The 14,665-nt window shown below is 39.6% G+C and overlaps 1 protein-coding gene across 1 annotated transcript in view; it reads left to right on the top strand.

Moving 5' to 3' along the window:
* The window catches only part of KLF5 (Kruppel-like factor 5 (intestinal)), a 15,797-nt gene extending 2,818 nt beyond the window's left edge, over nt 1-12,979 (top strand). The window contains exon 3 of the mRNA XM_010291736.1: nt 12,184-12,979. Coding sequence (XP_010290038.1) covers nt 12,184-12,362 — 179 coding nt within the window. The 3' untranslated portion in view covers nt 12,363-12,979. The remainder of the gene's footprint in view (nt 1-12,183) is intronic.
* The last annotated feature ends 1,686 nt before the right edge of the window (nt 12,980-14,665 follow it).

Genomic DNA, 14,665 nt, shown 5'->3' with positions numbered 1-14,665 from the left:
CCGAAGCGGTCACCTGCTGAAGCAGTGGCAAGGAGAGGGGGAGAAAACCGGCGCTGAGACTATTTAGGACAGTTCTTTGCTGGGGTCTTAGTATAGAACTGGTTGTGCTGAATCAGTGAAAAGCACATGACTGATTTTTTTTTTTTTTTTTTTTAAATCAAATGAGAGGGCGGTTTTTAAAACTCTGTATGAACCCCCGCTCTTTTATGTGTGGACATTGATTCAGAGCAAAACACGAGTCACAGTTCAAGCAAGTCGCTTACTGAAGCAGGCTGTCAGCGCTACGGCTGTACCGTTCAAGTAACAGGCTTTCACCTAAGTTGAAACCAAAAGTCAAAACAAAACTTAGCATGAGCTATGATCTAACAAAATGTTTCACTATCTCTATGGAAACAAGGCCTTCTATTCAGCAGCTATTTTGAATAGATCGTTGGACTATCGTAAAGAAATTGAGTATCTCCAGGCTAAATGTTACTATGGAAATTTTGTTTTGATAAATGAAAGAGTTATCTGTGTTGCAGTTGCAGTAAAAAATTAAAAGCAACTGTACAAAGATTATTGCTTTGCATTAGTAATAGACTAAACAAGAACACTGTTAAAAATATTTTTGATATATATAATCACTCATTACCAGCAAGCTTAGTAAGAAAGGAATATTTTCATGAGGCTATAAACCTGAGTAATGTCAGTGAGTATAATCCCCTTGCTCTTTAATAAATAATCTGTAAGTTTAAGAGTGTGTGGCTTCCACTTACACACTTCAGCCAGCAGCTAAATACCAGTTTTAAATATCTTGCTTACTATTATACAATAACTAGGAAGAGTGATAAAAGCAAAGCTTTAGTCTAAAAATGAACATTACTTAGTCATCGTTTGAAATGTACACTTTTCCTTTTTTAAATCAATTTATATCTTTTTTTTTGTGTGTGTACCTTGAGTAGTAATGACTTTCGGGTTTATAAAGTTAATGCTTGTGTGCATAGAAATACATACCACATCACTAATACATATATTGCTTAGGGTCACTAATGTTTATTGTTGCCTTCACTTTTTTACCTATAGATTTGACCTTAGAAATGTGGATAAATGTGCAAAGGTCAGAGGAGCTGATGTATTCATGGAAACAAGAATGTTGTTTTAGATAAAAATCTAGTGAACTTAAGCAGGTCTGTAACACAAAGAGTCTTCTGGGGAGGTGAATGAAGGGATAAACTGTCTAACGTGTGCATTACATGCAAGAATGTGAGTCCGTATCCTGTTACCTGCATTATTTCAGAGTTTGCATTAGTTTAGCTCACTTGAATATTCACTGAATACTTGAAGATTTCCAGCACCGATTCTGATCGCTGCCTTAACATATGGGTGAAATGTGTATTACGAGCAAGATCTTTGACTTGGCCAGTACTGTAAATTGGTTAAATGAACGTTACAGTAAATGGGTGCAAACTCAGGGAAACCTGTGAAGTTGCACAGCTCCCCCGGGAGTGCTGGGGAATCTCACTATTGATCTCCAAAGAGAAGGTCTCGATGCCGAGGGCTAAATTTGGGTGTGTGCCTCTGTGCACCCCATCCCCCAGAACTATGAATTCATACAGCACTCACTGTTGAGCTTTGATTTTTTTTTTCTTTTTTTAATAAAAAGGACTCTTCTGAAGCTTTTACCTTCAAAGTCTAAAGCAAGTGTCACGTAATCCATTTTAATAAAGTTGTGTGTGATATTCTTTCAAATCCCTTCAGGGATAGCAGACCTGTTTATCTGGCTAAACCCGTTCTTTAGTAATCATGGACCACTGAAGTTGTTTTCTCCTTATTCTTAGTTTCTTAACAATACCTTTTAAAATTGGCTGCAGTCTCTCTCTCATCCCAGCCAGTCCCCGCCCTTCTCAGCAATCTGTCATCTTAAAATAAAAGAGCCTGCAGCAAAGTTCGTCTGCCATTAAAAGTCAAGACAGACCTTATGGTTTTCCTTTTGTATTGGAAAATCTCAGCCTTTTCACAGTATTTATTTAGCAGCCTTTCTCTTCTGAAAGGCTTACACTGGGTTTAGTAGACATTCTTTGAGAAGAAACCTTAGGGACATGTTATTTTTTGATAGGTGGAATGTAGACTGTAGTCTTTTTTCCAATTCAGATACGAACACAGTCAGACTTTATAAATTACATTTAAATAAAACTCTAGGAAATGGGCAAAGGAAAAATCCCTTACATTTTTCTGTTTAGATGTTCCCAAGGTGTTTACCTTACACCAGGTCAGGTGGTATAAGCTGGTATAGTCTGATTTAATGTAATTACACTGGACTTTTGCTGTTGATTAGGAATCCAGTATTCACTTAAAGAGCTAAGCAAGGTTAATGCATTTCTACCAGTCGCTGAAGCAGGCACATGTTTTTCTTTCTCTGGGTAGAACTTTCGTGTTTGTAAATTAAACAGTAAATTTTAGTTTTGGTAAACTGATAACCCCAAAATTGAACATGATCAAAGATTCAAATGCTGCAAAGATATGGGACATGTTGTATCCATCTCCATGCAGTTCTGGAGCAGGTGTCTGATACCTTTTAATACCTTAAAACACTTCAGTATGGTATCTTAAGTCGATTACTAAGTCAGTTATTCCTGAACAGGTAAAATGGTATTCAGTATGCTAAAGTACCTATTGGAACATCTTTCAAAACAGGTTGGTCTTTTTGACCTTTTGAAGCAGATTTTTTTTCTAAAATAATTTTACCTGTTAGTCATGGAACAAGTTTTGTTTCATAACTGGTATTGTGCAACTATGGTATATAATGGGGGAAGGGGTTATGCATTTATTGCGGGCTGTCCAGTAGTAAAGCCACCTTAAGGCTCTGGCATAACAGCTATATGTCCCACTTGAAAAACGTGCCAAATGTCAGTGAAAAGCAGTTACTTGAGTGTTGTAGATAAACCTCATTCAGTTCCTTTTCTGGTGCCCGAGTATATACATATATATTAAGTAAACCTTTAGCAACAGCCGTCCTATAACTTATCCTGTTAGATTTCTTTATATGTTAAAGATTTGGACTGTGGATGTTGAACTTTTGACATGCCGGCACCTGGAATACCCTACCTGTACCCTACCTGTAACGCTGCAGAAGAGCTGCTGGCTCCAGGCTGGTGGTTTTTTTTTTTAATTATTATTTCTGTGGACAGCTGCACACTTCAGAATTGTGTATGGTTTTAAGAGGAAAATCTGTCACTGTTTTGAACACATCAAGGCACACACATTTGAGGACATTTTCCAGCTGCACGTTGGTTTTCCGTATACAGAGTCTTTGTACAGGCATGTTCTCTGGTCACGTGGTGGGCTTGCCATTAATAGTTTCTAGCATTAACTGCAGAACTATTTCATCTCTATCTATAGATCTAGTTTGTATTTGGTGATGGGAAGTGGAAGCCGAGATAACTCAAGAGAAATGGCATTTCTCTAAATGAGATGCACTCAAAATACTTCCACCGTCCCTAGTTATTTCAAATGTTTATATAGGCATGGGACAGCTGCTGACTTGTGCAGTTCCTCAAGGTGTTAAACGTTTCATTTTATTTTAGATCTCTGCCTCAATAGATCCAGAATTAGGCTGTGGTGGTACATCAGAACTAGAACCAGTTGTGCGCGGTAGACTTCAGCAGTCCATAGGACTCTGCGCTCCGCGTTTACCATAGCTGTATGTGGATGCTTGTTAAAGGCGATACCATATAGAATTGCCCGGGAATTCAGGATGCCCGTTGTTCAGAAGGGAAGACAAGCGGTAGTTGGACTCCTGCTGGGAAAAAAAAAAAAGCACCTTGCGAAAACATGTATCGCCTCAAATCGTCCTGAGACTTAGGTGAGGGTTTTCACTCATGGCGTACAAGCGGCGAACAGGGGCCCCGAAAGACTCTGCCTTGCTCGTGGTTGCAGCCTTCTGTGTACGTAGCAAACCTCAGCCGGGGAAAAGCTTTGCATCATGACAATAGCTGTTAAGTAGTATTTCTGTGCAGATTCTGCTTCTTTAACCTGTTAGATGAGTCAGTTGCACAGATTATACTTAAAGGAACTGTCAGTAAAGGCCATCATTGATAGAGACAATAAGGAAAAATGCAGTTAAATAAAACCGTTGACGAAGTGCATTAAAGTGCAGTGTTGCTAGGCACTGATGGAGGATATGTTGGTATCTTTTATTTATGAATTCTGCTAACTCCATTAGTTGCCTGTGTGAGAAATGGAAGTACATTATTTTCCTGTGCAAACCACAGTTTGAGGGGAAATAATGCGTTTTTTTTCAAGCACTTCGTGAATGATCACAGACCTTGGGATTAATTGATCCCATTCTTTATCTGTAGTCATAACCTAAATGAGACGTGTTTGAATGTGTTGCTTAAAAGAGGGTGAAATCTTAGCAACATAAACCTAAATTCTAATTAAAAATTACTGCTCATTCACATCGCCATCCAGAATGCAATTTTTATGAAGCGGGAATTAAATTTCACGGTGTCAGGTGAGGGGTATTCCTGTTAGATTTTAGATACTGCAAAGAAAAGCCTAACATTTTCTTTTTGATTAAAAGCCTAGAAAGTCCCTCTAAGCATGAAAGCTTAAAAAAACTGTTGTTTCTGTCAATTGCTCCCTGAGAGGATTAAACTTCAGTTCCAGGATATTTGATTCCTGATAAGGAAACTGTTGACCTAAGAGACCGGCTTTAAATATAGTTTATTTTGAGACCGCCCTATATAGGTTAGTATAGTCCCAAGATTCACAGCAATTGCTGGTGATTAAAACTTTCCATTATTTGATTAGACATTCCTTATTGTAATTAATTTCTGAGCTTGACTGGGACGATTGACTCCTGGTTCCAGGATAGTGTGTTGTTTGTTGTTTGTTAGATGACCTGCACCTCCCGTTGGTGAAAGATTAGAAACATTTAAGTAATGTCCTAGTTTAGTCTGAGTATCTTGGTAGCAGCATTCCTGTCCTGTCAGGCTGCATTATTTATATTCAGTGATCTCTGACAACTCTGATTAAGGACATATTAAAACCTTTGATTTTGGCAAGTGTACAGTGCTTCGCTTTGAGTTAAAATAGCTTTAATGTATTGCTTTCAAATTTTTTTTATTTATTTTGTGGTGTGCGCATACAGTAGATGGAAATCTGGAAGTCTACAGTACGTGTTTAATAAACTCCATTTTAAGAGCTCCTCTTATCTGACCTGTACAAGAGCCAGTGTTATTGCTGTGAGAGCTAAAGAGCTGTTCTTGCACCACAGGCACAGATGAGGAAGCGTGTTCTTCAGCACAGGACGTGTAGACACAGCCATGCACCCCAGATGGCATGGATTTCTCATAAACCTACTTAAAAAAAAGATTCCTTTCCTCTTTGTTTGCATACCTCCTTGAAGAGAGACCACCTCTGTTAAGACAGAATGTTACACCAGAAAGAAAATAAACCATTGCACAGGCTGGTCAAGATTCCCCAGTAATCCTTGAACTGAGTAAGACAATGCTTAGCAAAATAAGAGTGCTTCAAGCACTGGTGGGAGCTCTGAGAAGATAATGCCTTCTGTGCCTCTGTAATTGGAAAGTGAATGATGCACAACTTCTTTGACTGTCCTCTTTGCTTACCAGTCAGTTACCTTTTTTCCTGTCCATGCCTTTGTTAGAGAGAGATCAAACCCTGCTTGATTTATCAGTGATCAGACTTGGGAAGCACAACAGCTCTCTATTACAGGATTCCTTAAAATGCTCTTTTGTTGTAAAGTAGTACTTAATGGTCACCCTCTAGCCTTTACTATACTAGGCAGAGAAGTTTTATCACATTTAAAAGTGTGCAGCATATGTTACGCGTTCATATCACTGGTGGGCTGGATGTTTCAAGGACTAAATTTATTTTGTATTTCACAAAATAAGCTGGACGTACCTTGCTTGCTGTCAGCACTCTGATGTGTCTCCATATTGAACAACCAAGAATTTCAGTGCACTGAAGAGCTTTTAAACACGTGAGGGATTTTTTTATTTTGAAGTTTTCAGCGTTCTGCTCTTTCTCTAAAAAAAAGAGTCTTAAAAAAGGGCAAAACCCAACCAACAAGCTGCTTTTAACGATGACAACAGTGCTCAGTCAATGGCAGAAGGAAGGTCTAATTAAATGTTGGGAGCTAAAAGCTTCTTTTGAATGAGTGAAGACATACACCCAAGCAACTATTTTCAGTTCCAGTCAGCTTGGAAGAGACCAGAGTTTAAAACTGTGATGCTATGAACTAGACAAAAGCTATTTCAGGCAAACTAAAGCAGAGCAAAAACATTTCATTTGTTCTTTTTTTTTTTAATAAAAATTTGAGGCTATAGCCCATCAGCAAACTAAACCAACTGATGTTAAGATGTGAAAAGTTTGAAACCAAATGTACCAGAAAACTTTGAGACAACATAGGTCTTTATGTTTATCTTTATCCTATTTTAAAATTGGACATAATATAGGTAATGTACATAACTGGTGCAGTTATGGTGCAGAAACTTCTGCTTTGCCTACTACCTTTTTATCACACCTGATTGAATGTTTTTTAAGGCTGAACATTTGCCACTAGAAATAATTCCACAATAAACACAAATAATACTAAGATGATGGAAAGAATGGTGCGTAGGGGGGTATCTTTAAACTTTTATACCCTTGTGAGCTCTAATCAGGTGTTGTCTTTTTGAAGTCTCTGAAAAGTGTGCTGCTTTTTCTTCCTCAAGGAAGCTCCAAACTCACTGCTCTGACAGAAATTTCTGATAGGAAATAAGAGAAGTTGCAGGCGTTGGCTGGTGTAATTACCTGTATTTGGATTTCTGGATACCAACAGAGTTACCTAACTTTAGATTTGAAAATCCAGCCCTTGCTGTTCGCAGCTTTATATTTAAAGAAAGCCATCCTAGCAGCGATTTGTAGAGATAAAGTCACACAACTCTTTGGTGAAATAAGGAAGCTTATTTTCTTGTTAATGGGGAAATTCATCACTAATTGGAGGTTTTCAGTGACTCTTGCTCAAACAGAATTTTAAACAAACATTTTCTTGAACAGAGGCGGCGTATTGAAGGTAGAGGATGTCTTCAAACTGAACGTCACTCCCCGCAGTGGTGGCCCGGTACCTTACCCAAATGAGCATGGCCATGACGGTCACTGCCGGTGGCTAGAATTAATGTTAGGAAAGCAATCGGTGCATTTTGACATGACTGAATCCCAAGAAGATAAATTAAAGGCAGAAGAGCCAACACGGTGTGCCTCATTAGTCCAGACCATTCTCTTGTGATACCAACAAGATCCTAAGCCTTGGGATCTATCTCGGGATAGTTTGTCTGCTGAAGTGGCTGGTTTAGGTTAGCATGTTGTATGTGGATATCCAGACATCTTATTGACGTCCTTGCAATCTCACAGCATTAAAAGTTGTTGGTTTGTTTTTTTTTTTAACAGACAGATTGCAAGCAAAATAGTCTCCTTCCAGGTTAAACTCCCTTATCTCTTGCTAGGTGCTTTCTGTAAAAGAGCTTCCAAACTAAACATTAGGGCTTAAAATGTCTGTGCTCAAGTACAAGTCTGTTTCTCATGCTCCATAAATGTATTTTTTTTGAACTGGAGAATGGATACATATTAACAACTCAAGGACTTAAAAATATATTTTGTGATGTATAAGCCTAGCAAAATATTTTAAATCAGCGATACTGGAAGGAGGTTATGCAGAAATCCAATTAAACTTATGAAATCCCTATCCTGTTGAAGTATAATTTAAAGGAAAGCATTTCTGTTTCCCAGAAGTGCTGTGTATAATATTTCTGGCTTGGGAAGAAAGGGTTGGAGTGTGCTATTTGGCTGGAAATCGGTACCAGCTTCCTCCATGGTGTTTTAGTTGAACAGTGTTGACATTCTAACAAATCCCGTGGAAGCTCCCCTGAAGTGGAGGAGTTGGCTGTTTTCTTGCTTTTACAGTGAAATATCTGTTTGATACCGCGATCGTGTTCCAGTAACCGAGCCGTACTGCCTTCTTATTTGATGACCAGTGGCATTCTTGGTTTAACACCCTATAGAAGCCCTAAATTGCTGGAGGAAAACCAAATATTTCTGAAACTTTACAGCTACTGTATTTCGCACAATCATTAAAGTAAACAAATCTTACATTACTATGTAGCCAATGAAAACAGTGGATAAAGGGTTCAGTGTCCCTTGTTGTGTATACCTGCTTTTTTTAAAAATAAATCTTCAACCCCAGATTTCTCAGTGCTTTAAAGTCAGCATAGCAAAGAAGTAGGATCACTTCAGAAAATATGTAACGTGAGGCTCTTTTTCCCTTGCTGCAGGAACTCAAACCAAATTCTTATTTCTGCTAAATGACAAAAAGCATGTGTATAGGCTGAGAGAGAGAAAATACTACCAGCTAGTTGTTCTTCTGCTTTCTTTAAAAGAGTGAAAATAATCTCCACCTTCTTCTTCTTGCCCCCCCCCGCCTTCCTCCTTGCTCAAAAGGAAAACATTTGAAATTGATTCAGTTCTTAAATAGAACTTTCCAACGGAAACTAGTATTACAAACATAGATATTCAGTATTTTACCCCTAGGATTTATTCAAAATAATCCAGGCCTCTACATTGGCGCTAAAAATACATTTTCCAGTTCTCACTGTCGGCCAAAGCAGGGGTTAAAAGCAGCGTTCTGGTTTTAATTTCCAGTGCATAAAAGTAACCCTGTTAAAACAATCTGTGTAAGGCACCGGCTGGTTCCCCTCGGCGCATCCCTGGAGCGCTGCTGGGTTTAGCTCAGGTCTGCAGGATGGGCTGGCGAGGAGGAGCGGTGCTCTCCTCCGTGGCACTGCCTTGCTTTTCCCCTGAGCACGACTGTTGCCCGGGAGGATTCCGGGCTGTGGCAGGCGATGAAGCGACCATGACAGTGGGGTAGGTTTCCAGATAGTGTCTCTGGGAAGTTGAGTCCCCTGAAGGTTGATGGGGGCCTGGCCATTGGATTCAGCATTGACTTGATCTCTTCTCGTAACTGTTGGCCTCTTCTCCCGAGTAACCAGTGATAGGATGAGAGGAAATGGCCTCAAGTTACGTCAGGGGAGGTTTAGATTGGATATTAGGAAAAATTTCTTCACCAAGAGGGTGGTCAAGCATTGGAACAGCCTGCCCAGGGAGGTGGTGGAGTCACCGTCTCTGGAAATATTCAAAAAACGTGTGGACGTGGCACTTCAAGACATGGTTTAGGGAACATGGTGACGCTGGATTAATGGTTGGACTTGATGATCTTGAAGGTCCTTTCCAACCTTAGTGATTCTGTGATTCTGTGGCTTGGAAGCTGTGGCACCCAGCAAGGCACGGGGTTCACTGCTGACCCGACTGCTGCTGGTTGGTACACCAGGAGCCTTCAGAGCACCTGCTGATGCTGCTCGCAGGTTAGAAAAGGTTTTAGTGGGGGACAGCAGTTTTGTTTGGACTCAGACAGGGTCAGGTACCACCTATGTGGGACCACTTGGAGACCACTTTTTCAGTATAGTGTGGTAGTCCAACACTCGGTGAAGTTGCACGTACTTCATACCGCCTCGATGTCAGGCTTGGAAACTGTGATTTTAATCTCCTAGTCCCCATTCTGGTCAGGTTTGGATATTCCTAGGCTTTTGTTCAACTAGTGCCATTTTCCTGACCTTGTTACCATTTCTCTCATTCCTGGTGTAATTCTGCAAAGTGGATAAGCAAGTGTTTGGAGTATATAGAGGCCTGACGATGTATATGCTCTCTCTGAGCAGTTACGGTGGGGAGAGCACAAGACGGGGAGTTCAGCATCGCGTGTAATACGGCAGTTTTAAATGAAGGCTTTTAAAGAAGAGTTTGAAGCTAATCTTGGGGAAAAGGAGGAAGAAAGGAGAAAAAGAAAGAAATACATGAGCTTTAAGTTAAGGTGCTTTGAATGCAGGAGCAATGCTTTTGTGCAACCTCTGTGTGTGCCCGTGTGTTTTAACGCAAAGTGTTCACGGAAGATGTCCTTGGTGCTGTGTCTATGGATCAGCAACACAGCCTTTTACAAATGGCATTAATAACCCAGTTTAAGTACATAAAGGATGATGTATGTAGTGTAAAAGATCCCTCTCTGAATTGAGACCTCTCCTGTCGCTCTGCCGTGGAGACCAAATGTGTTATCTCATCTGGCTTCTCTGATGTTAGAAAAGCTTTACACACTCTGTTTGAATGGAATCTGTATTTTAACCCACAGTATATGTTGCATGGAGGGAAAAGGAGTCCTATATGATACATCATTGCGGACTTCAGTCAGGATCAGACAGAGTAAATTCAGCTGCCACAGAAATTTGTAATCATTTGTGTTCTGATTTGCCATCCAGCAAATAGTTTTGAACTCTGTGAGAGGTGATGCCAGGTTCCAAGTTTGTTTTCCTTAAGGGATGATATGTTTCCACAGTGATTTCAATAAATCCCAGTTGCTGTTTATGCAAAGAGGTGGTGGTTTGGTTGGGTGGTTAGTTTTTCTTGTAGGGGTCTGGTTCTGGTTGTGACCGTGCTGCCAACATGAAGTCACGTCCCCATTGTGAGCAAAGCGCTGGTTTTGCCCTTAGTAGTAGACGGAAAGTTACTAGTTAGCTGATCCGAAGCAGCAGTAGAAACTCCCTGACAAAACCAGTTTCATAATTTCATCTGAATGATAAATTAGCGTCTCTGAAGTAATGTTTTGAAGTTTCTCGAGTGGTGTTCTCTGCATAACTGGTGCGGAACAAACAGTCTGATTGCAGGATACTGGCTTCTGTCTTTCTTCCGTGTGCTTGTGTGATGGTAGAACAGGGAAAAGTAGGAGTCACTCCACAGCGCTGTAGGATTGAGACTGTGAGGGTAAAGGTCTGAGACCAGTGGAGGGGGAGAAGATCTGTAAGATGTGTTGGAGAGGACTTTTTGGAAAGCTCAGCCTTGGTCTGATTCTGCTCCAGATGAAGCTACTGTTGAGTGCTTTGATAAACTCAGTTTTCTTTCTCTTCTTGCCAAATGGGTTGAATTAATATAAAGGGTATAGATAGCAATCCACTCTCACAACCGAAAGGTGTTTTTGTCAACCAACATCAGGCAATAGCCTATAAATAGGTAAACTTAGCCTCTTTATTTATATGAAGCTTGCTTGTATGGTGACATCATGTCCATACCAGCTCCCGAGCAGGTGTATGTACATGCGTAAAGTTCTGGTTTCACACAGAAGTCAGCTTGGCTTTGTGGTCTCATATTTCTCCCACTTCAACAAACACCTATAAATTATAGGCATGCTTTAAATGCCCCGTCTGTAGTTCTAAAATGGATGAATGCAGATATTTTAGGTGCTTGGGACAGTGTATTCAAGACTAGCTGGTTACTTCGAGGTTGGATTCAGAGCTGCTGTAACACAGCAAGTTTTCAGAGATGCTGTACTCCCCTTAGGTACGTCAGTATAGACTGATGGAGGCGGCAAGCACTTGCCACCTCTAAAATACGGCTATGTAAGCACCTGATTTTAGACATTTAATTTTGAAAACGGATGCTTTGATCTCTTAGGTGCTTTCTCCTATATATAGCTAGCCCAAACCAGGATACCACAAGTTTTTATTGCCCCTGACATTTTAGAAAATACTATCCTCGTTGTGTTTGTAACACACTGTGCCCCTTTATTCACACATGAGAAGCTCTTGAACAGATCTGCACACTACAAAGAATCTTTATAGAAATCTTCCTTCCCATTTCAGACCTCATAAAAAAACCCTCTGTGTAACTTAATTTACCCATTTTTGAAAGGTGCAAGCATAAGTTACAAACTAGGCCGGATTGTCACATGAGACTGCTTTTTCTTCCTACTCCCTGTCATACTGAGATGAGTACAAGGGAGCGTATTTCAGTCTCACGCAGTTTTTTTACCTCTGTGCATACCTCTGTACCGTAGCTTTCTCCAATTTGTATGTTTGAAAGTTTCTTACGTTTTACCGAGGTATTAAATCACAGATTCAAGAGCAAAATTCACTGAAATAAACAAAGGGGCTGCTAGTTTGGGGCCTATTGAATAGAACTGTGAATAATTAGGAAATGTCAGTGCCTGTTTTGTCACTTATTTCTTCTTTAAATTGAAGAGAGGTGCCATTCAATGTGGCCTCGCATCAGTTTTCTCCTGAAGAGTGACAGCTGACAGCCTCATTCCTCTGTGTTCTCTTTCAGGTGAGAAGCCGTACAAGTGCACGTGGGAAGGCTGCGACTGGAGATTCGCTCGCTCGGATGAATTAACGCGCCACTACAGGAAGCACACGGGGGCCAAGCCCTTCCAGTGCGCTGTCTGCAATCGCAGCTTCTCCCGCTCCGATCACCTGGCTCTCCACATGAAGAGGCATCAGAACTAAAAACTGGACTTGTCGCTGAGGCTGTTTTGTATCTATGCAATTTCCTATTGACTCTTGACATACAACTAAAATGAGTTTAGTTTTTGAATATGGGTTATCCATTTAAAAGAAATCTCAAAAGAAACTGGAAATGTATATTTTGTATATTTATGCAGAAAAAGGGAAGACACTGTATTACAATACCAGAGTGTTCGGTCATTTGTTTGCTCTCATGATGTATATGGCTTTAGTCAGCAGGTTTCATCTCTTTAGAAGTATTATGTCTTGACACATTGCAGCTTTATACATTTTTTTTTTCTCTTGCGGTGTTTTGACCAAAGCACTGTCATTATTGTGACAATGTTTAGTAAACGAATTAATGAGAGGCTGCAGATGAATGAGTGCAGTGGAAAAGCCATGAATTATAATCAGTCAGGTTCTTACTGGACATATTTAGTACTTGTGGGGTTTTTAAAAATGTTAAGTCATTCTGTGGAGATAAAGTATGTAGAAAAATTCATAAACAGCCATAGAACAAACCATTTTGTTCTGTATGTTGCATGTTTGCTATGACAAAGATTTTGTAAATATGCAAATCAGCTTTTTAGGTTTAATACAAAAGTTTTCTAAGAATCATCTGAAAAAAGCAGTTGTTTTACATTTGATAACACGGCACATTTACAAAAAAAGTTATTGAAATACCTCTCAAAGCAGTACCAACTTAGCTTCGTTTTTCTTAAGAGAAGTGAGCTAAGCATTCAGATGTTTTGTACCTGTTAACTCAAATGGTGTGCACTGAATATTCAAAGCAGGATTTTGTTTTCAAATTGCTTAAAAGGGCAAAAAACGTAGAATGAATTGTAAAGTCAATGTTGGAAGCTTAAATAACGGGGATAGTTGCAGTGAACACAGAATGTTAAACCTCTTACTATAAGCTAAACTTAGTATCACTTTAAAAAGAAGGATTTAGCATGCAATTTCATATACAGACATGTTAAGCTGGTTCAGCACCAGTATGATCCAGTTTCATGTGGATATGGCATGTAATTTACTAGAAGGTAAAGGATACAGTAATTTTGTTTAAAATTACAGTGCAGTTTAGTTAATCCACTATTGAGATTGACACACGCAGGGGAAAATTTACTGCTGACAAAAGTAGCTGAAACTCCACCCAAGTCAATGAAGTGGTGCCCTTTTATGCTAACAATGACTTTGATCCACCATGTTCAGCCTTGAAATAGTAGATGAAGGGCCAAAGATGAGGTTAGACCGTGTAGGATTTGGCCAGACAACAGAAGAAAACCAAACCAACCTAGTAAGTGTCTGGACTTCACAAGCCGTAATATTAAGCTGTCAACCAAAGGCTAGAATAGACAATCAAAATACCAAAAAGGGGTCTTGCAGGAAAACCTAGCTTTGTTAAAACTGTTGTTTGTCTTTATTTATTTGTGGTATATGATAGACTCTTTTTTTTTTTTAAGACAATTTTACACACACTTGATAAATTATAGTTTTGTTTGTTATAGTTAGAAATGTTGCTCTTAATGTAAATAGTTGACAACGATGTAAATAATTTTGTAAGGCTTCAAATGTTTATACATGGAAACACATGCATAATTTGGTTGCTGTTTTGCTTCTTTTGCCTACCCCCTACCTTATTTTTGTATTGTGGTATTTCCTATGCAAATGACGGAGCAAACAGCTGTATAGTTGTAGAATGTTTTGAGAGAGAATGAAATGGTTTATATATAAAGACTTTTTTTTTTTTTTTGCAAAATAAAACAAAGTGCCTAATGCGTGCGTGCGTGCGTGTGCTCTCTGTAGCTCCTGACAATGAAAGTTCTGTGGTTTTGCACTGGGAGCTGGAAATCATAGCAATATTAAGCTAAGAATGTCTGTTCTTCATAGCAGGGATTGTCTCTTTGGAAAGTACCTGGCACTTCTGCATCCTGCCTTGATGAAAATAATAAATGTGAAGGGATAAGGCATGGTGCTTTTCTGCCATCGGAACTTTAAAGGAAGTGTACAGTAGCCTGAAAATGGTTGCAATTGTCCATCCACAGTAGCATGATTGTAATTTAAAGGTACCCGTTGGGTGCACAGAAGAAGTATATAAATTCTCTCCCACTTTCAAAATGGATGAAACCTATTCAGACTCATCTACAGCATTGCCCAAAAGAAGTTTCTCCCCCAAAAGATCCTTTCATGCCCTAGAAAGACAGGAAGGTCCTACAGCAGCGCTATGCAGTGCCCCCCACAGCAGCGTCTCCTTTTCAGTACTTTTCCCTTGGGAGATGGAAGTATGGTTCAATTGAAAAATCGAA

This window comes from Phaethon lepturus, unplaced genomic scaffold, assembly GCF_000687285.1.
Source record: "Phaethon lepturus isolate BGI_N335 unplaced genomic scaffold, ASM68728v1 scaffold10437, whole genome shotgun sequence".
In the NCBI taxonomy this organism is placed as follows: Eukaryota; Metazoa; Chordata; class Aves; order Phaethontiformes; family Phaethontidae; genus Phaethon; species Phaethon lepturus.
The sequence above is the reverse complement of the archived record's forward strand: the minus strand, read 5'-3'. Positions and strand labels throughout refer to the sequence as shown.